At 46.5% G+C, this 27,194-nt stretch overlaps 1 protein-coding gene across 1 annotated transcript in view; it reads right to left on the reverse strand.

Moving 5' to 3' along the window:
• Positions 1–27,194, reverse strand: part of LOC146183224 (cubilin-like) — a 184,804-nt gene that overhangs the window by 38,299 nt on the left and 119,311 nt on the right. Inside the window, exons 20-23 of the mRNA XM_084608348.1 lie at positions 25,347–25,643; positions 21,723–21,944; positions 18,631–18,754; positions 16,266–16,402 (exon numbers count right to left, since the gene is read on the reverse strand). Of these exons, the coding sequence (XP_084464474.1) occupies positions 16,266–16,402; positions 18,631–18,754; positions 21,723–21,944; positions 25,347–25,643 (780 nt within the window). The remainder of the gene's footprint in view (positions 1–16,265; positions 16,403–18,630; positions 18,755–21,722; positions 21,945–25,346; positions 25,644–27,194) is intronic.

Below are 27,194 nucleotides of genomic sequence, written 5' to 3' on the forward strand. Positions count from 1 at the left end.
TTTGAATGGCCCATACAATGCAAGCGCATTCCTTCTCTGACGCGCAATAAGCCCTCTCTCTAGAACTCAGTTTTCTGCTCAAGTAGAGCACGGGGTGCTCATTACCGTCGTCATCTCTCTGGCAGAGAACAGCACCTAACCCTCGATCACTGGCATCACACTGGACCGTGAATTCTCGGCCATAGTCTGGAGCTCGCAATACCGGACGGCTAATCAGCACAGCCTTCAGGTTTACGAAGGAGGCTTCCTTTTGTTCGTCCCAGACTACATTTGTCGGTTCTGTCTTGCGGAGAGCGTCGGTCAGAGGGCTAGCCAAAGATGAATAGTTAGGGATGTAGTGATTGTAGTATCCCGTCAGACCTAGGAATGCTCGAATTTCCGTCTTCGTGCTCGGCCGCGGGTAGTCTGCTACCGCAGAAATCTTAATCTCGCTGGGTTTCCTGAAACCTTGACCTACATTGTGACCCAAGTAGTCCACGGTCGCCCTTGCCAGGCAACATTTCTCGGCCTTTACGGTTAGTCCAGCTTGACGCAAAAGGCTCAGTACAGCTCTTAGATGTACCATATGGTCCGCCCATGAGTCGGAAAAAACCGCAATGTCGTCTAAATAAGGCACCGCGAATGTTTCACACCCCTTTAAAACCCTATCCATGAGTCGTGAAAAACAAAATGGAGCATTTTTGAGCCCGAAACTCATCATTGTTGGCTGGTAGCTGCCCGTCGGAGTGACGAAAGCCGCGTATCTGCTGGCGCGTTCAGTGAGCGGTACTTGCCAATATCCTCGAGTAAGGTCCAGCGTAGTCACATATGCCGCTCTACTGACCTGTTCTACTCTCTCCTCAATATTCGGAATAGGATACACTTGATCCCTGGTGAGAGAATTTAGCTTTCGGTAGTCTACCACAGGCCTAGGGTCTTTACCTGGAGCTTCTACTAAGATCATAGGCGAAGCATAATCGCTTTCCGAAGGTTTTATTACTCCCAATTCCAGCATGCGAGTTACTTCCCTATCCAGAATTTCTCTTTGCCTTGGAGAAAATCGGTAGCACCTTGATCGCACTGGCACGTCTGAAGTCAGCTCAATATCGTGCTCAGTCAAATCAGTTCTGCCTGGCCTGTCCACGAAGCAGGCCTCAAACTCTGTTATTATCTCGCCCAGATCGGACAGCTGGGATTTCTTTAGTTCTCCTCTCTGCTCCGTCTTTTTGAGAAGCTCCTGAGCGTTGCTTCCTTTTCCGCTGAGGCAAATCAAGTTGTCCCCCATCTCCTCGGGAAGGTTTAACGTTAGATTTACCACGGCTTCCCTCTGCACATAAGGCTTCATAAGATTGCAATGATAAATGCGCACTTCTTTACGCCTACCGGGAATTTTCACTGCGTAGTTAGTGTCAGAAAGCTTTGCAACGACTTCAGCCGGTCCTTCCCACTGTACTTCGAGCTTATTCTGCCTTGAACTTCTCAGCAACATCACCTGGTCCCCGATACAAAATGTCCTTTGACGGGCTGTCTTATCATAGTACACCTTGGAACGAGCCTGGGCTGACTTCATGCTGGCCTCAACGAGTTCCTTAGTGTTATGTAAGCGATTCAAGAGGTTCAGAATGAATTCTACTACTGTTGGGTCTTCTCCGCGCCCCTCCCAGGCTTCGCGCACCATTCGCAAAGGTGAGCGCAGTGACCTTCCGTACACCAACTCGGCTGGGCTAAATCCAGTGGATTCGTGCGGCACTGACCGCAAAGCGAAAAGCGCTGCAGGCAGGCAGGTATCCCATTCGCGCTTGTTTTCATAGCACAGTCCCCTCAGGACTCGTTTGAGAACAGAGTGCCATCTTTCTACGCTGTTGCTCTGCGGATGATGGATCGAGCTATGCACTACCTTAATGCCGCATCGCTCGAGAAATGAGGTGGTGAGGACACTCGTGAAAACGCTACCCTGATCACTTTGGACCTCGGAAGGGAATCCAACTCGTGCAAACACTGACAGCAGCGAATCCACTACACTCTCGGACGTCACCTCGCGCAGCGGAACAGCCTCTGGAAACTTTGTGGCTGGGCATAACATAGTGAGGATATAACGGTACCCTGACTCGGTCACAGGAAGTGGCCCAACTATATCTATTACTAACCGGTGAAACGGCTCGGTAATGATTGGTACTAACACCATCGGAGCTTTCCACTTATCTTGCGCCTTTCCAACCCGCTGGCACGTGTCGCATGACCGTACAAAATTTTCCGTGTCCTTAAAACATCCAGGCCAATAGTATTCTTGCAACAGCCTCTGCTTTGTTTTCTTTATTCCAAGGTGACATGACCACGAGCTGCCATGGGAAAGTCGCAGTAAGTCTCCGCGGTACTTTTGGGGAACGACTAATTGGTCCCGCTCTACTCCGCGCTTATCCTTGAATAAGCGATACAGCACTCCCTTTCTCATCTCGAAAGAAATATTGTTTGCTGTCTTAGTGGCGCGGTGGCGCTCCCTTATCTCCTGTATATTGGGATCATTGGCTTGCTCTATAGCTAAGTCCTCTCGGGTTCCACTTAAAAGTCTCGTGAGATTACTAGACACTGGCGGCAAGAGGTTACTCTCAAGAACGTCCTCATTCCGCGTCTCATCAAACTCACTTTCAAGTTGACTTATCTGAGATGCCTCGCTCTCAAAGTTTTCTGACCTGCTATCTTCCGCATTTACCATTGTTTTAACTGCCGTTTCCTCCGCTGTGGATTTTTCTGGAATGAGCAGTGTAGCTAGTTCTCGCGCCTTTGAACGTGTTAAGGCTTGCACAACTCTGTCTCCGAAAAGGATGCCCCTCTTTCGCAGCAGCATGTCCGATTTGTTGGAGAACAAATACGGATAGCACTTAGGAAGCTTTCCTGAAACGGCAGCCTCGGTTGTTAATTCGCCGAAAGGGCCCTCGATGACCACGTTCGCGATCGGCAAGCACACCCTCTGTTCCTCAACTACCTGTCGGATCCATGCACACTGTCCTGTATAGTCGGAAGGCGATACATACGCCGGATGGACAACATCCATCGTTGCGGCCGAATCGCGCAGTACCTTGCAAGGCTTCCCGTTGACTACTAGGTCATGCAGGTAGGGTTCTAAAAGCTGCATATTTTCATCGCAGTCCCTGACATACGAGAAAGCAATCTTTTCTTTCCGGCAGTTGACGGCAATGTGACCCTGCTCATTACACCTAAAGCATGTGAGCGGCTTCCTAGCCTCAAGCTTATTCTTTGTGTTCTGCACGTTGGTCACTTCCCCACTTTTCTCACTGCCGTCCTTTCTAGGGAATTTGCCTGAAGAAACCTTCATTTCTTCGTTTCCAACTCTAGCAAAGTGCCTTTCCTGACGGTTTTTCACACTGAACTTGGGATTGCGGGGCCTATCCACTGCTGGGTTGCTGAATTGTCGGCGCGAAGCATACTCCTCAATAAGTTCGGCAGCTTCAGTTGCCGACTTAATTTCGCCTCGGTCCTGTAACCAATTTCTTTCTTTTTCTGGGAGGCAGTTATAAAACTGCTCCAAAAGAATTTGCTCGACTACAGCGTCCCTATCACTGTAGGAATCTGTGCTCTTTAGCCACTCGCCCAAATTAACTCTTAAATTGTACAGGAATTCAGGGTAACTCTCGTCCCTGGACTTAGTAGCTTTCCGAAAACGTTGTCTGAACGCCTCGGCGCTAAGCCTATACTTTCTCAGAAGGCAAGCTTTGACCTTCTCGTAGTTGTCCGCGTCCTCCTTGCTTAGCCGCGCGACAACCTCCGCTGCCTCGCAGGGCAGAACCGTCAATAATCTCTGAGACCAAGTGTCTCGCTGGAAGGACAGTTTTTCGCAGGTTCGCTCAAAGTTAGCCAGATACAGACCGATATCCCCTGATATCACATATGGCTGCATGTACTTTGACATCTTGAAATCTGCCTCCTTGTTGAGAAGAGGTACCGCTAGCTGGGGACAATTGCCCGACCTCTTGCTCAACTCTAGTTCTAATTTCCGGAGCTCAATTTCTTGGTCCAGCTTTTTTGCTTCTCTTTCACGCTTCTTTTCCTCTTTTTCCCACTCACGTTCGCGCTCCCTTTCCTCTTTTTCCCTCTCAAGTTCACGCTCACGCCTCTTTTCCTCTTTTTCCCGCTCTTTCTGCTCTTTTTCCCGCTCTTTCTGCTGTCTGAGCTGTTCCTTTTTTTGACCGATGAGGTTCCATGCTTCACTGAGCTCCTCATCATCGGCTCCCAAATCTGTGATTGCCTTTATAATCAAAGGTTTTCGTGCCAAACCACTTGTATCAATTCCCAATTCCTCACACAATTGCAACAGTTCCGGTTTCTGCAGCTTTTGTAGGTCCATGATCGCTCCGAGTGTCGGCTACTTCCAAAACAACAGTGCAAACTACCAAACCTAAAGGCGTTTCCACACTCTCTTTACCAGTTCTAAAATCTAACCCTGTTCTAGAACCTGGTCCACATCAGAAGAAAAGCCAAGCACTCACCCACACATGCGATCGATGTTCCGAGCTGCCCTCTTGTTGGCCGATTGTTGCTCCTGCTTGTTGCTTGAGATGCCACCTCCGATCACAAGGTGTTGTGGCTTGTAGCTTCAGATCCACCTCCAATCACCAGATGTTGTGGCTTGTAGATTCAGATCCCACCGCTGCCACCAGTTGTCGTGACGCTGGGGCTATGTCGACCCGGCCTTCACTTGGTAGCGTGCAGAGACTCGGGGTTGAAGTAGGATTGAATCTTCGAAGTTGGTGAAATATGTACAAGCAGGTTTAATGGCACTTTGAGAAACTTATTTACAAGATTATTTACACGAAAAAGAAGGGTACATCAGCAAAATGGCAAGCGTTAAGAGTTCATAGCGAGAAGCGACTGGATGAGCCGTTTACCCAGGGCCCAGAGCGACATTTCGTGCTCTGCAACGTCCTTAAAAACCCCCTATGTCCAGCCCCTCTCTGAAGATGCTGACCAACCAAATCCAGGGCACGCCCCTCAGGTATCGGCATCCAATCGAACACATCACTGCACTGATGGTCTGAAGCACTGACTGGTCCGGCATTCATTCGTTGGGCGTGATCACTTGTTGGCGGGAAAAGCTTGGGAACGGCGAGGAGAGGAGGTACATTTCTATTCTTCAGCAAAGAAACCACAGGCTGGTTCTGGGGGTTTTACTTCTCCGAAACCCGAGTGCACGTGGCGCCGCATAGGGCTCCCAACATGGTCCCTTTTCGACAATTGCAAATCTTTCCTGCATTCCCGGGAAATCACTTAATGGCCGTATGAGTCATGCTCCTTTCTTGTCCTGCACGTCAGCGGACATGTCACTCTGTCCTCTCCTTTGGATAGGAGGCATTCATCACTGGAGGATAGCACTTCTCGACTGGAAGGGTGAACAAAAGAAAGAAAGCACTTCCTGCTATTTCCCGCAGGGGGACGTTTCTTTGTGTTTTTCCAGACGTTCTCTTGACAGGGTCAATTTGGCATTTGCAGGTTGTCCACAAAGCAAAACATGCTTACAAAACAGGATTCCTGGAAACAGGCTCACTTAGAGCCATTGGACCATCACCACATATTCACAAAACTTATCCATGCCCACAGGCGAACAATAGAGCGCGCAAATGCGGATGCTTGGTCGTAACAGCGCCGCGGGGAGATAAGGAAACAAGTCGCTACGCAAAGAGTTATACGTTGTGAACATCACAGTAGTGAGTGACTGTGCGTGTTTGGCTATGAGTTCAGAATGTCATAGTAATCTTATATTGTGCCTGCTTTATCTCAGACCTGCGACTCGAACATGCAGATTTTAATGAACCTCACTGCCTCGCCGGGCCAACGCCTCCTCTACGACGCATTCGTCTAGCGGTACTCTTGCGCGCCGAAAGGTGAACGAACGCCTGCTGTGAACACCTGCTTTTTCCGCCTGGTTAAGCTATAAAAATCCCGTATTGGTCATCGAACGATCTTGATTATATGGATTGATGTGTGCAATGGCCCACATGCTGTAAGTCGGCTTCTCTGCAAGGCTTGTTTTCAAACGAAAAGCTCTCGTTCCCACTCTCGCATTGTTTGAAGAAAGGCACAGATGCGAGTTTTCTTTTTTATTTTTCAACAGTTGTCTTTGAGATGACCTAGCCACAGCTGTCGGAAGGGTTCGATAGCTGTATACCTCCACTTTATCTGTAAAATACAGGATGAAGGGACAAGGGATTGTCCAGCGCGCCTTACTCCTCGAACATGACTGGTCTCGAGCCATTTGTCACGCTCCCTGCCTGTGACACGTTCGGGACTCGAAAGTGAATGCGTCGTAAAACCGCCTGCTTCTTTTCGTTTCAGCATGACCTAGTTTTTTTTTTATAACAAGACTTTTTTGGAAAACAAGCCTTGCAGAAAGGCTGACTTGGATTTCGGCAAGTGATCCATTTCCTGAACATGCTGAAGCTGCATGAATGAGACGGGCTAGTGATGTCAGAGAATGCATGTTGCAGTGCAATTTTGTTATCATGGCAGCATGCAACAGCAGACAAATATTTAGTGTTTAAATTTATTTCCTGCCTAAGACACCGGGATGTTTGTGTTATGTAGGTAATCATAGCACGTTATTTATACCAGTACGAAGCTACAAGGCTGTCCTTACAATTACGCTCGCCTAAATAGCAACGACACAGGTTGTCAGCATTCCTGCGAATATCTACGAATCTAGCTGTGGGCTAGATCTTCAATTGTATTTTAAAGCATGCTCTAAAGTTGTTGAGATTAGCAAAAGGTGGGCCTAAGTGAATGTCATATTTTGGTTATGCAGGACACAGCGACTACCTACTGAAGTCATGGCTGATTACACCAGCGACAATTGCCATCCCAGACCCAACTCGCTGTCCCTTCTCTGCTATCCTCTTGCACCATGATACAGTTGGCTGTGGTCACTGTGTCGTAAACATGCTTAAACTGAAGCATTACAACAAGACATTAAATGTTCCTGATGCTGACTGGAATCAGAAAATACCACCAACAAAGATTTTTTTACTGCAAGTTGTATTCAGCAGAACATTTCCTGACAGCGACATTTCACTTGAGCGTTTTTACTGCAAAAGAGGCAGCATATATAGAAGCCCATTTATCTTGATTCACAATGACCCTACAACATTGACATGCATATTGCAGAATAAACTATAAGGCTCAAAGAAGCCGTTTTCTTTCATATTGAAGCTACCTATACAAATAGGTGCTGTATGCATGGCGCACTACCAAAAATGACTATTTATCAAATATTACAAAACCAAATGGATGGTTTACTATTATAAGTTTTGCTCTGTGCTGTAGCAGCTGCTAGGAAAATGGTGCACATTACTTAGCTTCAGTGCTCAGAATGACTGCTGAATGACTACAAAATCTTAGTGACAATAAAATAACTAAGCATAACAAATGCATTGCTGGGGCAATGTGTGAATAAAGGTTATTTTACACTAATAAAACGTACAACACTATCAAGGATAAGCACCCAAAAAACGAATACACCATAAATATGTGTGATAGGTGCACTTCTAGTCGGCAACGTTTGTCCTTCCAAGTCTTTTTCGACAAAACCAAAAACTTCGTCTTCTGTTCAACTGGCCTTTCAACAGAAAAAGCTTGTACATAATGCGCACAATATTGAAAGAGAATGCGGAATGTGTATAAAATGAACATGTTTTGAAACACTACAGAGACTGCTTAATGTATATAACGGTACTTGAAGACTAGCGTAGATTCTTCACCTTCGCGATAATCTCCACACCCCTCTGGTGGGCTCTTTGTCATATTGGGATCGCGGAAATTGAGCCGATTTACTAGCTCGCATGCGACCTCACACATCGGCATGCGTAATACACTTGCCTTTCCCGACAGATTGGATACAGTTCAACACGAACAGGTACAATGACAACGACAGGGAGGCCTTCCAACAATGTGCGACCAACACCATCACTCTGTTTGCTGCGCGAAATGAACATACTACACATCCCTGTTCCAGCCTACCTTTATCGCCTCTAAATTTAGGCCTGGTAGAGCAAACTCGTTCTCGCCTCAATGACGGTAAACATTTCTAAATAAATTATTTTTTCTCTTGAACAAACCACGCGGAACATAAACATCACAATTTCTGTACCTTATGCAGTCTGAACACCTTCAGCAACTGAACATGAACGGAATGGAGCAGCAGCAACAGCAGTCGAAAGAACCAAGTACGGTGTGCCAGAAGTCATGTGGTTGTGAAGTACAGCAGTGAATGTCCCTGCGGCTTGCACGAGAAATCCGTGGTATAAGGTCGGGCGTCGGATCTCGTTTCCCGAACTGCAGTCGCGAGCTCTTGCATAGCAGCTGCCACCTGCTTTACTGATACTGCCAGCTTCTATCTGTCGGCAGATGTAATAGTGTAGCCTTCATTTTCCTCTTGTATTTTCTTAATAAACAGAACAGCAGATCACATGGCTCCTGCTCGTCGCTCTTGTCATCGCAGGTAAGCACTGATGAATATACTCTTCAGCAAGCCGACTTAACTGATTTTCGTGCCAAACGCTTTCACCAAGCTATTCACTGCAGGTTCGTAGCCTTCACTGCTTGCAGTCAAATTTTGTAGCTAGTAACGACATCCGCACAGGACCTAGATATTCAACGACGCCTAAATAGCAGCAACTATCCGGGAAATCAGCTGTTTCTATGCAGGCCGTCATGTGCACTCTTTGACGCCGTCAGAGTGCCCTCGCGGAGACAAACGTTCCTGAGGAGATTTGCAAAACTAAAAAACGCATCTAGTTCTGCTTGATGTTATTGGGTTTTAAAAATAGTTTCTTGCAAAGATAGAACTCTGTTGACATCATTTATTGCGTATTTATAGCGCCATTTCAAAAAAGTTAGGAGACGGTCCCTTGTCAAGCTTGGCCATAGTTTGGCCACGATGTAGCAACAGCGCTGGCCACGGAAAGGGTGCATCAGGGGCAGAGCTATGTTACAAGTCACTGGCAATTGGACGATTTTGTAATCCGAAACGATAAAGGTCTCAAGGTCATGTCACTACCACGTCAATTTGACGCAACGCTCTCAAACTTGAGAGCAAAATTAAGAGCAGCGCATAATTCGAATCCTGGTTTCAAGCTTCGCTTCGCGAGGTGCGCTAAACGGTAGGCGTTTCCAGCGATGAAGCTCGTGCGCTGGGCTTCTACCTCCGTGGCGATCTGCGCTTGCCATTTTTGTCAATTCCTCTTATATCGAGGATTCGTAATCACAAAGGCCATCATTCATTTCCAAAATTTACTGGCTGAAGCGCCGCTTCACACCTTGTCAAAAAATTAACACATCTACAGAGGAATGATGACTGCTTTCTTAGATCGACTATTTCTAGATGCCATCGCCCTCTCTAACCGATCTCCAGAAAGTTCATCTGTAGATGACACGCCCGCCTTTGGCGCAAACTAATCCCTGCTCCGGAACAGACAAGATGAGCTCCGCATGGCTCTGAGTGCTCTTCGCCGTCGTCAAAAGTTTGACAAACGTCGATTACCCAAAATTGAATTGTAATCCACGAGAACGCCCGAACTCTCCGTCAAAGCCCCTACCGCGTGTCGCCGCGAGAACGTCGAGCTGTCCGCGACAATCTGAGGCTAGCCATTCGAAAACATAACAGTGCGTCGCCATTATCTAGGCGACATCGACGTTGCTCCCTTATTGTGTCGACGTTTCATGGTCACCACGCACGATGCTGTGTTGCCACTTTGAAGGGCTCTTCAACTCCGCTTCGCCCGACGGAGCTAGTGTCTCCGTAGTCCACAAGTTGGATGGAGGCACTTCGTCGTCGTGATGATGTCTTTTGGTACTGCGTCGACGCGATGGTACGTGAAAAAAATTTCACGTAACATCGCGTCGAAGCAGTGCCAAAAGATAGCAATGACAACATCTTCATGCAGCAGCCAAGCACCAGCGATTCACATGGAAAACGCTTGGACCATGAGCTGCATGCATCGCGTTGTCCACTACCGGCGAGAAACATTGCCGCTCCGACCAAAGCATTGAAGCTTCTAGTGCCGTTCGTTTTACAGAAAAACGTACTCGTTAATACGATTTCGTCCCCAGCAATATCGGTTGTCATGTCGTCGTTTCCACTATCCCTCGAAAAGAAGTTCTGTAGGCATCCCACAATGTACAGCTGCTGAGCGCACCTCATTTACCAGCACATAACGCGGCATTCAAGACACATACTTCTGAAATTGCTTTCTACCTACGTTGCACCGTGGACAGAAAAGAAATGTCCACTTGAGCCTTCTTAGTTGTGATTGCGCATAACGTGCTTCAAACTTTTCTTGGAGGTGAACACCCAAACACTAGAGAGTTGTCCCTGGCCAATCAAATTGGTGATGCGCGCAATGGCCTATAAAGGCGCAAAGGAAGATAGTATGCGCAAAAATTACTATGCAAAAACTAAAATAATGTTGAAGAGTCTGGGAAAGTAACCGCAATTTTGGCCAGGTAGCGAGGCGCTGAAACTGGTAAGGGAATGCTTTTACTTCGAAGAGGCAGTGACCTCAGATCCCGACCATGAGGATGAAATAGCTAGAGTAAGATTGAATTCGAGCCCAATCGCTAAGTACTTGCGCTTAATAAATGGCAGTTTACCAGTGGAGGCTAACGAAAAGGGTCCAGCTTATATTGAGGACCACACAGGGAGCTATATGGAAAGGACAATGGTAGGTGTAATGGTAAGAGGGAGGAAGATAGCCAATTGGATCAGGGAACAAACACGAGTAACTGACAGTCTATTTTAAATAATGAAGGCAGGTCACGCAATGCGAAGGCAAGATAACAGTTGGTCTCTAAGAGTGACAGACCGGGTTCCATGATAAGACAAGGGTAATAGGGGCCGGGAGAGAGTTAGGTTAGTGGATGAGATCAGACAGCTTAGGGGTATAAGGGTGGTCGCAGCTGGCAAATGACAGAATTAGCTGGAAATATATATGAGAGGCCTTTGCTCTGCAGTGGGCGCAACTAGGATGATGGTGATGATGATGATGCAGACAGGGAGCCAACGGGGCCGCGCCTCTAGATATGGAGTTGCAAAAAAGGCACGTTGCGTGGATAAGGTGAGCACAAAGCAAATTTCAGCATGGGCAGTGTAAACTTACATGAACTTGACGTAATGTAATTTTTATTTTCGAAGTGGAATTGACCACTGTTGTTATTATGGAGTTTTAAGACAGCAAAATTGCCATGAAGCCATTACGGTAACGCAGTTCTGTTGGTACCGTTACTGAGCTTGCCTGGCCGCATTAGCAGTTACCGTATTGTTAACGTAGCCTATTTGCCATACGACGGTGCTAAGGCTCTTTACTAATGGACAGCAAGCCCTCGTTCCTGATTGCTGCATCAAAGCCATTTAGCTGCTCGATGTACGACAAACGTGAGCAAAAAAAGGTCTTAAACATAAGGCACATGCAGAGGCGACCGAACAGACATTGTTTCCTGATTATGTTTTCCAGTCACCAACTAGCTCAGCAAAGTTTTCTTTATGATGCGTCGTCGAGTGCAAATCAATGCTTCTACGATTCAAGTCATATAACAGAAGATTAAACTAGATTCAGCAAGCCCTAGCTTCATGTCTTATGCCAGAAGCCATGGCTCATAGCTGAAGATCTTTTCATCAGGTTTGATCTGGCTCCAGTGTGTTCATCATGTAAACGTTGAAATTGGTTGGTTGGTTGGTTCATAGGAAGGGAAAGGCGCAGTATCTGTCACACTTGCTCTGTGGACACCTGAACCGCGCCGTAAGGGAAGGGATGAAGGTGGGAGTGAAAGTGGATAGAGAGAAAGGGGGGTCGTAGTGGAGGGCTACGAAGTAATTTCGACCACCTGGGGATCTTTAACGTGCGCTGACATCGCACAGCACACGGACGCCACTTCGTTTCGCCTCCATCGAAACGCAGCCGCCGAGGCCGGGATTCGATCCCGGGAACTCCGGCACAGTAGTCGGGGTTCCCGAGATCGAATCCCCAATTTCACAATAGGATGTAAATGTCTTGCAGGCGAGGCATGCGGTTGCAAAATGAATATGCTGCCATGAGGTTTGCGTCGCCGTAGTGGTGCTCAACACAGCGTCTTTTCACCGCTATAACGTTTCGCTTATCGGCATCGACTAAGAGTTTTGTATAAATATTGACACAAGCACCGAATAATTATGCTAATAATCAATTCAGGCTCGATACAGCTTTTAAGTAGAATATTCACATTTGATTTATAGTTTTGTACAGTAGCGATGCTGGACAATTTGCAAGCAATTCAGTTGTTTTGCATGCTTTTGGCTGGTGGACGGTTGGCTGGTGGCGCCTTGAAGGACGGCGGGCGCGTTTATTCGAGATGAGAGCTCGCCGGTAACTGCATGCAGCGGTATAAAGAGAGCACGAGCGCTCTGGCGATGGAGGTGCGTGACTGCAGCACTGCGACGGTTGGTCCTACAACTCTATACTGACAAGCCTCTACCGAATTTCGCAGTGCCTTTCCTACGGCTAAGACTGTGTGTGTCCGCTTATTGGCTCTCCATGGCGCCAATGAGATGCTGAGCATTCCTGCTGACGCTTAGGATATTAGTAATGTGGGCTTCCGTACAGATCGAAAGGTGTCGCTTTGCGGCATCTATGCACGCTAGTATTGGATTGTGTCGTGATGGCGCTTATAGTGCTGATAAAGAGTTTTCAGTGAGAGTAGCCTGTTGCGAATGTTCATGAGGTCAACCGACGCCCACGCCTCGGCAGTAAATGTTTCGGGCCGTGGCAAGACTAGAGGTTCTTTTTTTTTTTTTAAATTTAAGGACTGCCCTTTGTTCGTGAAAACTGAAATAATCGTATTCGAAAAGCAGTGAAAGGAAATGTGGTTTGAGAAAAAAGAAAGTGCATGCTTTCCTTTCCCTGACCGTTCACAGCCTCAACTGCGGTATTTGGTTGTCCCTACAGAATATGAGACACAAAAGGTGGCTGGTCGGCCTTTTAGTATAAATACTTTAAGTGTCGTCGCCTGATCTCCAGGACAAGAGGATCTTCAGTTGGTTTAGAGCCAAAGATGTAGTTTCTTTTTCGGGACATTTCTGACCATGATGAGGAGTGTCATGCTTCCGCGCTCTCTGCTTCTGGCAAAAGTCTGTTACGAGTAAATTAAAATATACAAATTGGTACCTGAAAATGTCAGCAATAAAAAATACATTCTTTGTTGTGCGCATTGTTATGCTTGTCAATTTCAGAATTATAGCTTTCGTTTAAGGTTCGTTAAACAGGGAAATGAACACTTGTTCGCCTACTTAACAAATGTTTATCTCAAGAACAGATTGTGCTAGAGCTGCCATTATTTTCACTGTGTTCTACGAAAACTGTGGAGTTGTTATTCATGTATGTTATGAATAAGAACGTATACTCTCTTAAACTGAAAATAACAACGCACTAGCGGATCTTATGGCAGTTATTGAAAGAAAACGGAGCATACACGTGCCACCGTTAGTTTTCTACAACGGGCTATTGCCCAATTGTTATCGTCAATGTAAAGAAATGACACAAATATTAATGCTCGATCAGGAATAATATGTTGTGCGGCGGCACTTTATTTTTAGGAAACCTCCATCACTCAGTGCCCGGCCTTGTCACGTGCCAGCTATCCGGCTACAAGAAGTACTACCTGCTCGTTAGCGACGCTGAGAGGCTAAAAACGGTCGATGCCACCGATGCCCTTTCTCACGGGATATTTTGGCATTTTTGGCAAAAGGTACCTGCTTTTTGACATGGCAGACGTGGTACACGCTTTAGGCTAATGATGATAACGGTGATGCCGTGGCAGTGACATGGAGCAGCATGTACCCTGGGACATGAGAGAGCGCATTGATCAACGTACACAGAAGACACCGGCGGTATTCAAGAAGTGATGCGAGAAACCAGTCTTGTACATGTTACAGAAAACAAGTAACTGATTACATTTACAATTACTCGAAATGAAATGGAACTGACCACAGTCGTCAATTACAGCCATGGAAAAGCAATCGGATAATTACAGAATAGTCATCGATCAATATTGTGTTGCTTTCTTTTAACATTTTTTGCAATAACAGAAACTCGCTCGAACTGGAATAAACTAGTGCGGCTGGCTTGAAATTTGTTTACACGTATTGTTAACTTTAAACAGGGATTGTCTTAGAATTGTCGTCGCTGACTGCAACGTTTTCTCATGAAAACAACTGCCGCTACACTAAACAATCTTTGAAAGGGATAGAGTGGAGTTGTACTGTTCGAATACCTTACAGACCCGTTCATAGTTGCGCAATGCTTCGGTGCCACTTTCTATACGTTCTGTATGAACCACCACGCTTAGATGTTGGCGCTGCGAAAAGGGCCCGCAGATAAGGCCACTGAAGTGCTGGAAGACTATTCGTAAGATGTTTTCTTGAGAACTTCAGAGCCGTCTTTCGTGTGAAACAAGAGCCTAGCCAGTTAACTTCTGTGGTCAAAAGCTTCTAGAGCTCCCCTGACGCCAGGCATCCATGCGCACAGTCGTGTGGCTGAAATATCTGACGCAGCCATATTGTCACAGACGCATTACCTCTGTAGCCTTTTTACAGTGGAGTAATTGATTGCCGGTAATTCATTACAGAAAAAAAAAAGTTCCGAGAGCACTGCATAATCTGTAACATAGAAACTCGAAAGCCTGAGCATTGTTGTTGCACACGGTACATCGCGCGCCCCTTGTCGAACACAACCAGCGTTCCGTTGAACGCATCAAAGTTAACCGGCGTTTTATAACTGGTTTACAGGAAAAGAAAGACGCAGTTCAGAAGAACGTGTTGTCGGGCTAGTTGGTTCTGCATAGTAAATAAGAGAAATGCGCAACAACTTAGACAGGACACAAGAAGAAACACATACAACAGTTCCCGAGCGCAACTACCAACTGTATATGTGTTTCTTCCTGTGTCCTGTCTATGTTGTTGCGCATTTCTCTTATTTACAAAGACGCAGTATTTGCCACCCACGAAATCTCGCTGGCATATCTCGCGGAGAAATCTCTCCGACGCGAGGACCTGAAGTCCTTTTGGGGAATCATCGGGTCCACATGCAGGTGATCGGATTTTCGCGTAATGGGACTAGTACGCCTTTCGCTTTAATAATTCAATTACCAAAAATTTTACAGTTTGAATAGTCATCAACTAATTACAAGATTACACAAAAATGCAATTAATTGCGTAAAACAATCCGAGAAAACTAGCTTCCACCACGCTGCCTACAATGCCTTGTAGGGCAATGCTTAACAACAATGTCATCTGAGCGAAAAGCAGGGACGGACCTGTGTATGAAATAATGGAAACGTTCGCCGTAAGTACGTAACATCAACCACAAGTAAGTCATTTATATGTATGATGACCAACTCAAATAAGTGATATGTAGTTGACACTTGAATGGATGTTTATTACCACGTGCCGTCGCTCCGCAAATTGGATATTCGTTTTCATGCTCCCGTGCAATTGCATTTCGGTTGTTAATACGATTGGCTCAGTCGGTAGCACCGGCCTCGCGACTATTCATGCCACTTCTTTCATCCTCGAATGATTGGTTGGTTGGTTTGTGGGGTTTAACGTCCCAAAGCAACTCAGGCTATGAGAGACGCCGTAGTGGGGGACTCCGGAAATTTCGACCACCTGGGGTTCTTTAATGTGCACTGACATCGCACAGCACACGGGCACCTTGCTTTTCTCCTCCATTGAAAAGCGGCCGCCGAGGCCGGGATTCGATCCCGCGTCCTTGGGAACAGTAGTCGAGCGCCGTAACCACTGCGCCACCCCGGCGGGGCTGATCCTCGAATGAAAGTAAACCATGATCAATTACATCCGCTGGCTTAGTTCCAGCTCCTGCCTTTCTAAAACGTTATAGTGGATTACAACACTCTCTGTGTAATTCAGCTCCTCGAGATCGCGACAGACTGTTTGGGATCCTGTAAATACTAAGCCGATCTTGCCGAAGATGGCAAGAGCTGAATTCAATTCGTTTCTTTTTTGTGTGTGTGTGGTTGATTTACACAGGGGACGATGTTATGAGTGCATGAACACTCACATTATTCTAATTTCTTCTGGAGCAAAAGAGGGCTGGAGCAACGTCCTCGACCAGCATCGCTATTTGTTTGCTTTTTTGAAATGAACAACTAAATGTGTTCAAGGAATGGAACGCTTTTGGCACCTCACAAATCTGCGGTCTGTCTTGTTTAGAGGCCGCATCTTTCTTACTTACGCGTGGAGTAGTGGTCCAGTCTTCCGCATATCTGGACGTCCTGAACCCTGAACTGGTCCTGGCCACAATCCACGTCGAAGCGCACGAAGAGCAACTCCAGTTGGCACTCCTCGGGGCTCCGACGACGAACGATGAATCTGCGAAAGAGCGGTCGTTTCATACCGCCGGACAACACCTCTATCTTCTGCCCCTAATCACTGGGCTCCGCAACCAACTGAAACTGCTTCGTGAATGGGGTCGCGGTAAAGAGCACGTGCGCCTCTGCGACGCTGCACATAAACCGTTCACGTACTACCTGATATTATCGAGTTCGTATTATTTAAAACGATTTGAAACCAAACTTGGCTTGAGAACCGAGATCCTGTGACTTTCAAATGTGTATCTGAATCCAAGCTTTTGCTACGCATACTGTGTGCATACAGTGCAACTCCACGTATGAATTGTTCACATGCTGTATCATATCATCCAACCTAAATATATGGTGATGGTGGCGCATGATTTGGAACCGTTTATGTTCCGTCTTCCAATATGAAAATGTTTTTCGGAATTGGCTGCAATTAGATCTGTATCTACTGGTTGGCAAAAGGACTGCTTCCAGGCACACGTCCGCGCATCACATCACCTGGGCCACCTACGTCTATGATGTCATAGTATATAAGGCAGCCTGCAATGAGCTCCCACTTCAATGTGCTCGGCAGCGCAACGTCGACCTGCTTGCCTAAAATGTCTCACCTTTGCTTTGTGCAGGTAATTCATATTTACCCCCTTTTTGCTAAGCGTACTAGTTTTGCTGCTCTCGTGGTACTGCCGAGCCCTGTATTTCCATTGCGAATTAAATAAATAAATAAATAAACATCTTTAGAAAGGTCTAGAAGTCAGGAACTCAAATCTAGTTATTTGAATTGGATGTTAACGTGCACATACGTTAAATCGTATTATATAATCCAAACATGTCGATCTCATGTGAATCGAGCGCTAAAACCGGGATTCTGCCAAAATTAAATGTTTTTGAAGCCGCTGCGATTCGTTGATGTGCTGATTGATAAAAATTGAACTGATGTAGACTTCAGAACATAATATTTTATGCAAGTATTCCTAGGTTCGGTCAAGTGTGCGGTGTCTAAAATTTACAGCACTTTAAAATAAGCACTAGAGTATTCCAGTATGTCATTCAGTTAATGTAGGACTAATTTCAATCACAGCAGTTTACGTTAGGTAGCGAAGCACTGGAAGTAGTAGGCGAATATATCTACTTAGGACAGGTAGTAACCGCAGATCCGGACCACGAAAAGGAAATAACAAGAAGGATAAGATTGGGATGGAGCGCATTTGGCAAGCACTCGCAGATTATGACTAACAGCTTATGCCGGTATCGCTCAAGAGGAAAGTGTACAACAGTTCCATCTTACCTGTACTCACCTATAGGGCTGAAACATGGAGGCTAACCAAGACGGTTCTACTTAAGTTGAGAACAACCCAGAGGGCTATGGAACGAAAAATGGTAGGGGTAACATTGAGAGATAGGAAGCGTGCAGAGTGGGTCAGAGAAATAACTCAAGTTACCGACAGTCTAGCGGAAATTAACAAAAAGAAATGGACATGGGCAGGACATGTAATGCGAAGAGAGGATAACCGATGGTCGCTTAGGGTAACAAACTGGATTCCAAGGGAAGAAAAGCGTAGCAGGGGGCAGCAGAAAGTTAGGTGGGCGGATGATGTTAAGAAGTTTGAAGGGTCAAGTGGATGCAGCTAGCACAGAACCGGGTTAATAGGAGAAATATGGGAGAGGCCTTCGCACTGCAGTGGGTATAGTCAGGCTGATGAGGATGATTAATTTCAATCGACATCCTGGGTCTTGAACTTCTCAGCAATATGCCAGGTGTTTAAGCAAAGATGAACCAGAATGATCCTAACGAGTCAAAACGTAGCAGTACCGTTCTTTTTAAATACCACGCAGTAATGAACCCAAGCATCTAGCGTGAATTAGAGGCATATTTCTGTCAGTGCGATTAAGTGTGGTGTAAAGTCTGGATAATCGATACACCAAGACAGAGCCGTTTTTCATTGTCCTTATCTTTTGGAGCACACGTGTCTCGAACGTTTCTATCTTGGTTTGGGGATGCGACTGTCCGACAAGTACATTTTATGCGGCACATGCGAAATCTGTAAGGGTATGCTGTGGGGAAGCCAGAACGTCATTTTTATTTTGGTGGGAGTCATTTTCTTTTGTTATGTGCCCTACCGCTAGACGGGACTCCACCAGACGTATGACCTCATAAGCTTAAAGGTGCACAGAAATATAAGCCACCGATGGGGAGAAATGACGTCCGGCCACCATCACCGGCTCGTCGTGTCCTCTGGATACCTGCAGTCGAGGTCGCCTGCTGGGAGGTCTGCGCTGCGGAGCTCGAAGTATGGCTCGCTCAGTGCCCGGTCGCACAGGCTGGCGCCGGATGGCGAGGCTGGAGGTCCCAACGCTGGTGGGGGCCCTGGCACGGAGGGACACGCATGCCTTGTTTGTACAGGTGACGTCGTAGAAAATAGCAAGCTTAAAGTCGTTCGCTTCCTGCCAAAAGAGAATGCTACATAGCTGAGTCGACCTAGGAAAAGTCGAGGATCGGTTGCGAAGCATCTCTTCCTCTTACGCTTTCATGAGTGGCAGTAAATATTTTGATAGAGTTCATTTTTCGCCCCCAAAGCGTAGAGTCCCCCAATATCACCCAGATGGAAAACTTGCCGCGTTACACTTCACGTACCATGGAGAGGTGCACGAATGCCGGGAAGATTAGATATCGCTTCTCTTGGCTATTGTTGATTGAGCATAAAAACATGGATACACTCATAAGAGTACGTATCTTCTAGAGAAAACCCTCAAAGTGCCCTGAAACTTTCTATACTAACCTAAGGCTTGTATTAAATTGCTTGCGTTGTATGTAATAAAAAAAAATGAACTTAAAGAAAGGTACCAGAGTGCAATTGTCATAATCGGCGCATTCGGGTAGCATTGGTATCCTATTATCTTTAAGCACTCATATAACAATAAAACGAGTATTTGCTAAACAATCAGCATAAACAAAAAAAAAAGGTACCGCCAGACACCGAACTCAACAGCCCCAGAATCGAAGCGATGGCGACCTGCTATCGGTCCGAGCGGGATGTAGTCTCGTTTCAAAGGCATTCAAAACTGGAATATGGTTCTCCGTCGGCTCAAGTGTCATTTTCACCGATTTCAGTCGAAAAACTTGATGTGACATCCCAAATTCCGCAGCCTAGCCTAATTACCTTATGCTGAAAGGTATTCGAAACACGCCCCTGTAAGCAAGAGGTATTCCTCGTCATATGCAGTTGATCGAGATTTGTTCGTCACTACTGGCAAAGTATGTAGAATGGTTGTCTCGACACTTTCCTTACAAAAATAGTTTTGAAGAGTGCACCCGGTAACAGAAATCACATTTACCGGCGAGCCACGAAACCATTGTGTGCGCAAAGTAGTTGGCCAGCTTTTGGGAATACAGCGCACAGCCGATGTTGCAGAATGACCACAACTTGTAAACAGGCGAATTTCGAAGCCAGGCAGCAATATCTTAGCGATCGATTATAGCACTGTGAGCTCAAAGCCGCGGTGCCATTCAAGGCCGCCTTCGGCGATTTGCCCACGCCTCCGGAACTGATCCCGATCTCGGTGCCCGAACTAATTCTGCACAATAATGCATTTTTGCCGTGGGGTTAACAATTTCTGAGTATGCAAAAAAAGTAAAGAGTCACGGTTCTAGTCAGAGTCATCGCTCCTGCTGATGACGCTTGCTCTGGTTGGCAGCACAATGGTACGTTAATCAAAACGAAATGACATGTCTGAAATAGGAAAGCTGACATGTTTCTATATTCTCGAGATGTGTTGCGTCATTCGTATAAGCATTAGGAATCTGAAAAGCAATATGGCAGTAAATTCTTCTTTTCTGTTAATCATCTTCAAGCGGGCTTGCCCATACAACGACTCGAGCAACTTGACCGCGCTGCGCTTGTGCGCTCACTCCATCAGGTGAAATGAGATTTATTGGTTCAGTGTTAGAACATTGCATTAAGAAGTGTAGTGGTCTTTGCACCTCAGCAAGCGATGTCGAGCCCACAAAGACGACTAGACACGCGTGACGACGGAGCTATGGGTGATCGCGGGCCGCACAGCTAAGCGAAGCGATTAATCTCGCAGCGCTGAAACCGTAGAGAACGCAGAACCGACCCTATCGTACTACCGCTCTTTTCAGGCCGTGACCCAGGCGACCAGACAAGCTACGCTTGTTAAAGGTCGCTTGCTAAAGGTCCGGGAGGAAAATGCACCATGCTTTGCAGGCACTCTAGCAATTTTGCATCTTCTCTTGTGCTTCGCGACTCCGTGCTCTCAGAACTCTATTAGATTATGGGTGGGGTCTGATGGAAATGCGGAACCTGCATTAGAAGAACGAAAAACATGTTGTTTGACATCGGCTCTTGGACGGTCTTCCGTTAGGAAGTAAACAGGAAACGTGATCACTTCGTTCCTTTCACAGAGACATCATTCTAGAGGTGCCTCCCTACGAATGCACAGTTTAAAAGTGTCCGAAAGATGGCGTTGAGATTGGTCACCATCCTCACTGCGTGGCATCTAAACAAAAATTACATTACAAACAAAAACTATAGACTTAGTTTTGAGAAAAAGGCATGCACAGAAGAGGGGCGTTAAAGCAGTATAGATGGCCTACAGACCCTTTTCACATGCTGCACAAAGGAAAAATATATAACAGCAGTGTTGCTTTTCTAACCAGGAGTAACATGCAGACTACGTTATACCATAGCTCTATGTTATATACTATACTATAGCTTATACTATACTATACTATACTATACTATACTATACTATACTATACTATACTATACTATACTATACTATACTATACTATACTATACTATACTATACTATACTATACTTATATGCTTGGCTCACAAGAGACTGGAACCTCACGCGCGCAATACGGGGAGGAATAGCGTTACTGCACTAAACTTTGGGTGCCATCGGAGACACCAGTGTGCTATTTTAGACGATTACTTTCAGAAGCAACGCACGCCCAGTTAATTCGGTAGGATTGACAAGCCGGGATCGCGTGACATGACACTACATCACGGCGCTCCCCCATATTCAATCGTATAGGGATCACGCCGAAAATGACGAAGGTTACCAAAGCTATCCCCTCCCGCGTGGTGCGATTTCGCTGCACATTAAAGACCTGACCTGGAGGCTTTCTGGCTGCCTGCCAGATGCCAGGACGTGTAGTTTTGGCACCTCAAAAATCTCACACTAGCGGCATACAGTCAAAGACGCAGCGTGCCTCATCCTGTGCTGCGCGAGGGACAAGGCAGGCACTGTTTTTCGCAAAGCCGCTTTGGGTTCCACGGAAATGGATGCAAGATGGAGCGCTGACTGACCTGCCAGGCCCCTGGAGGGTGGGTAGAAGGCCGGGTCTCCAGACGGCGCGAACATTGCTGGCCCCAGCGGGTGACCTCCGGGCGGACCGCCCGAACGATCGTGCGGTGCGCTGTCTTCTCCACAGGTTACTTGGCGCACTCGCAGCATAAACCCGCGACCCTCGATGACCTCGTTCGAATGGAACCGGAAGGCGGTCTGGAAGTCCCGCAGAGGCACCTGCTCTGTGGCCAAAGAAAATGAGAAAATAACACCGGAAGGTTACGGGTCTGTAAAGCGATTGACCCAGCTTTACATGGCTTGTTAACGGGAACAAACGGAGAAATAAAAATACAGACAATTTCGGCTAGGATTATAATATTGTGCGAAAGCAGATTTGCACAAACTTTCTGTGGCAATGTACATGGTGCGCTTCAGTTTAAGCGGCACATGTGGCACCATCTGGGAATCGCCGTGTCAAATGGCGGAAGTTTAACCGTGGCCTCCGCGATGAGCTCCGATGCAACGGAGCACATGATCGCGGAGGCCACAGGTTTAACTCTACTTGCGGTGCCACCTGGGAGCCGCCGCCTGAAACGACGGGTGTTTAACCTTACGTAATCCTGGTTAAAACGATCGAATTACAAAGCATCCGCCATTGTGGTTTCATAGATAAGGCGCTCGACTGCTGAATCCGAATAACAGGGTTCGAACCCTTCTGGTTCGAATCCGCTGAGGGTATTGTTTTACTGCGCAAGCGTTGCAAAACGCCATGGTCAATGATTTATTTGTCAGTCATGGGCTTCATCACTTTGTTGGCTGCCAAACTTGAAAGACCCGTCCGGCTGACTTGCGCGATGCTACGTGGTCGTAAGAGGACAGCTGTACCTGGTGGCGCTGTGTGAGAGGTGAATTTTTTGCCGTTGGGTGGCCGGCAATGTGCTTGGCACATTCGTTCTTTCGTTCGTTCGTTCGTTCGTCCTTCCGTCCGTGCGTCCAATAGCTCGTTCAGTAGTTCGCTCGCTTGCTCGCTCACTCACTCACTCACTCACTCACCCACTCACTCACTCACTTCCTCTCCCTCTCACACACAAACACTTTTATCCATCTCATTTCTACCTTACAAAACCATGACATGTGGAACACGCTGATTCAGGTTTTTATGCCTCTCCACCACTTACACGTAGACACAAACGATCCTGAATAACCTGCATGCCTGCTGCCTTGCCTCATTGAAAGCCGTAAGGTTGGACACAAACCCCAAAATGCTGCCTCCACGCTGGTTATCACTGCTTGCAAGGTGGCCCCCTACAGATCTCAGCTGAATCTTCCTTCCTCCCGTCCCCTGATGTGCTGTTGGAAGTGTTTCTACGCAGACGTCAACAGCATTCCCGTTTCCCGCTGCTTTGGCGCCCAAAGATGGCAGTTCACCAGAATCATAGGCTTGTGACTATTCGGGGTGCATACCAGTCAACCATTTCACTCCATGGATCCATCACTGAGATACACTCATCCGACCCCATTGGTGTAAAGGATGTTCCTATCTACTAACTCACTTTTTGCGTCAGTCTGGGTAAGTTCTTTTATCCGTTTCAATTTCGTCTAGTGCAAAATATTCGTCAGCGATACAGAATATCACAATAATCTGCGATTCTCTTGGAAGAAGGCAGCAGAGCAGATAACACAGAAGCACACACAAACGCAAGGACAACGCTGCACTGCGATTCGCAGATAACATTACCTTGTTAAGTAACTCAGGGGACCAATTGCAATCAATGATATATGATCTAGACAGGAGAAGCAGAAAGGTAGGCCTAATGATTAATACGCAGAAGACAGGTAATGTTCAACAGCTGCGGGAAAGAACAGCAGTTTACGTTAGATAGCGGAGCACTGGAAGTAGTAGTCGAATATGTCTACTTAGGACCGGTAATAACCACAGATCCGGAACATGAAAGGGAAATAACATGGAGAATAAGATTGTGATGCAGCGCATTTGGCAAGCACTCACAGATTATGACTAACGGCTTACCGGTATCGCTCAAGTGTACAACAGTTGCATCTTATCTGTACTCACCTATGGGGCTGAAACGTGGAGGCTAACCAAGAGGGTTCTACTTAAGTTAAGGACAACTCAGAGGGCTATGGAACGAAAAATGGTAGGGGTAACATTAAGAGATAGGAAACGTGCAGAGTGGGTCAGAGAAATAACTCAAGTTACTGACATTCTAGTGGAAATTAAGAAGAAGAAATGGGCATGGGCAGGACATGTAGTGCGAAGAGAGGATAGCCGATGGTCCCTTAGGGTAACAAACTAGATTCCAAGGGAAGGAATGCGTAGCAGGGGGAGGCAGAAAGTTAGGTGGGCAGATGAGGTTGAGAAGTTCGCAAGGGTCAAGTGGATGCAGCTAGCACAGAACCGGGTTAAGTGGAGAAATATGGTAGAGACCTTCGCCCTGCAGTGAGCATAGTCCGGCTGACGATTATAATTCGTCCGCGACGTTGTTTCGTGCATGAAACCAGTTATTGCAAAAATCGTTCGTAGCTAAATATTGTGGTCTGAAAAATGTTCTCCTTATATTGCGTGCGTATGGCCTGCAGATGGTGAGGAGCCTGGTATTGCAACAGAAAGTAGCAAAAAAAAGATCGCACAAGAAAGCGGCACGCGTGTTTAAGGAGAGTTAAAAAAATCGTAAAGAAAAGTAAGCCACGCATGCCATATATTTAAGGAAAAAAGATATTATGCTGCGGCAGAGGAACAGAGTCTTTCTCACCTGGCAAGAAGAAAACAAATCCTTCTTTTTAGTTTTAATGGTTAGACCAGCTGGCAGAAACATTACTTGCGTTTACGTGCTTTTATTCCGCGGTCTTCATATATTTCAACGCGTCAGTGGGAGAGAACCCGGCGCTGTTTGGCGTTGAACGCTAAAATCTCTGATTAGTCGATAGAATCACGATGAGAAAGCCACTTCGACACGAAGCAAGCACCGCTGCTGGGTGTGACATCAAGTGCAATGTGTTCGTTGAAGTCTCCAGGCGGCGGCGGTCGTGCGTGGACCTGACAGGCTTTCCGTCGAGCCAAACGCAAAGCCATCGCACGCTGTGGAAAGTGCCGATCCAGTAATAGCTGAACAAAGTTGATGTGCCGTCACATTTTCATGAGCAAATGTATGAGTGGTCTTTTGCCTGATTGTGACTGTGAAATGGGAACTTGTCCATGCCTGCGTGGGAAATAGGCAGCGCTGAAGCCGAACAATCTCGCCCATTTGTTTTATACGCTTAGTAATGTTGTCATAATTTCAAGCTACTCACAGCCAATGCTGCCCTGCGCCCTAGAAGAAATACAAATTTTTCGCTAGACTTTCGAATTGAAACCTTTATTTATTTACATCATCCAGATGTCATGGGCGCAGAAAAAAAGCTGACATGCAGCTTGATTGCGCCCCCAAACAAGGGTTCTAATATTGTACATAGCTGATTCACAGGCAACAATATAACAAAATAATTCATTTGAGGTAGAATGAATAAACTTCTCCGTTCTTGTGCACACTGTTGGTTCTTTTTTTTTCTGCTTTGTAAGCTACTTGTACAGGATCGTGGATTTGAGTAGCGAGGGCGACACTAACAATTGTCTGCAGGCATCCCACCTGTTTTCCCAGCTGGTAGTTCTCCACATAGCTTGTTGTCGGCCAGTTCGAGGTAATCGTGGTGGCAGCCGGGGCTGTACTCCAGGTCGAAGGCGTCGAAGGTGACGAGCAGTGCGCACACGGCATCGCTGAGCCGCCTAATGAAGTAGCGACAGTCAAGGCCCGGCTGGTACTGGCCCGGATAGCCCGGGCTCTCCAGCTCGAACTCTTCCAGCGCGTACAGCCGATCGCAGCTGGACTGCTGCTGACGCTTGGTTGCCGGCTGGTACACCTTTGGCGGCCCGCCTACAGGCGACCCTGAAATCATGCGGCGAACAGTGATGCCTAGTAAAAGAGTCAGTGGCTCCTAATCTAATTTTAATGTGGCTTTAGAGCTCTGCACGTGGTTTTCACAGGAAACCAGCGTCGTCATTTCCTAAGTCATAATACACACGGATTGCATAACTATTTCCTCCCCTAAATGTTCGAGCGGCACCCCTCGATCAAAGTGCAGCGTGGGAAGAGCAATTTAAACATTCTGAAATAAGTGTTCACGTTTTATGTTTCTAACTACAACGCCCAACCCTTTAAAAGCATGCTTGCCATCGACGCAGATGGCCTTTAATTTCGCAATGCAAACTCACGCCTTAAAACCAAATATTAAGAAGCTGATTGTTTAACTTTGGTCAATTTATCGTCTTTGAAATTTTTATGTTGAAAATTCCTGCTACTCACGCAGTCCGTGCAAAGACTACAATAATCACATTTAACTATACCTTTCCTGGCTTTCTAATGAAAAACCTGTACCAAATATTGTCAATACCGGGTCAATGCACTGCATATAAGACATTAACGCTACGTACGTAAGATACCGTATGCGTTCGGAAAAGGAACCGATACTTATTTTTAACCCTCTATGGGGCTGCGTATACCCATGTATGCACAAAGCGAATCCGCAGCTCTTTCTCAGCGTGGACTGCACTCAGTTATTTCCTTGGGGGTAATTTTACTACCTTCATGTCGCGAACAGGCTATGCATTGCGCCACTGAATGAGCGAAATAATTAATTTGTCTAAAGTGAACATCGCGGAACGTTCTCTCCCCTTTTCGCTAGATTTGGCGTTAGAAGGATGTTGTTACGGGTGAGAAAGAAGCAGCGGACAGTGGCCTGGGCAGGAGTGCTCACGCTAGGCCCTCCCCCATTATTAAAAATCATCTGATTGCCATCGATCATTTTCTGTCCCCACTGGTTTGCGTAAGAATATTATAAATTCTCTAGATACTAAACGTTTTTACCTCCAGACTTCGGCGCGCCGTGGGTAACCTTGCCATGCCTTGGCGCCTGAACGGAGGGAGAGCCCGCTGCTATTATAAACAATTGGCAGTGGCTTAGCGCTGCTATGCCAGGATATACGTACTAGCTTGAGCTTGATTTATCTTAGCTTATCTCGGCTTTTCATGGATTATATCGGCTTGTCAAGGTTTACCACTAACCCTTCGACTTCTCAAGATAGACAGTACTGTATACGATGCACACAACGTTTATTTAACGAACACCGGTGGTTTACAAACGCCAGTCTACGAACTACAAGCTAGGAACGCCGAACTACTCTGTCATGGGCACGGTTGCGTTCTCTTTCTCTCACTCTCGCTTGACACAACCCGGAAGAGCCAACACCATCTTCTTCTAGGTGGTGTTGGTAGAAAGCCTAGGCTACGCCTTTAAGAGTGGAACACGACAGCGTTCTTCCCTTTCTTTCATCCATGCTACAAATGCCGGTGTTTGAGCGCCGGTCTGAGAGCACCAGAGGTTTACGAAAACTGGTCTAGAAATGCTGAGCTACGAACGCCGAACTATAGAGTAAGATA

Source organism: Amblyomma maculatum, chromosome 7 (assembly GCF_055883805.1).
Source record: "Amblyomma maculatum isolate TAMU_Amacu chromosome 7, ASM5588380v1, whole genome shotgun sequence".
Classification (NCBI taxonomy): Eukaryota; Metazoa; Arthropoda; class Arachnida; order Ixodida; family Ixodidae; genus Amblyomma; species Amblyomma maculatum.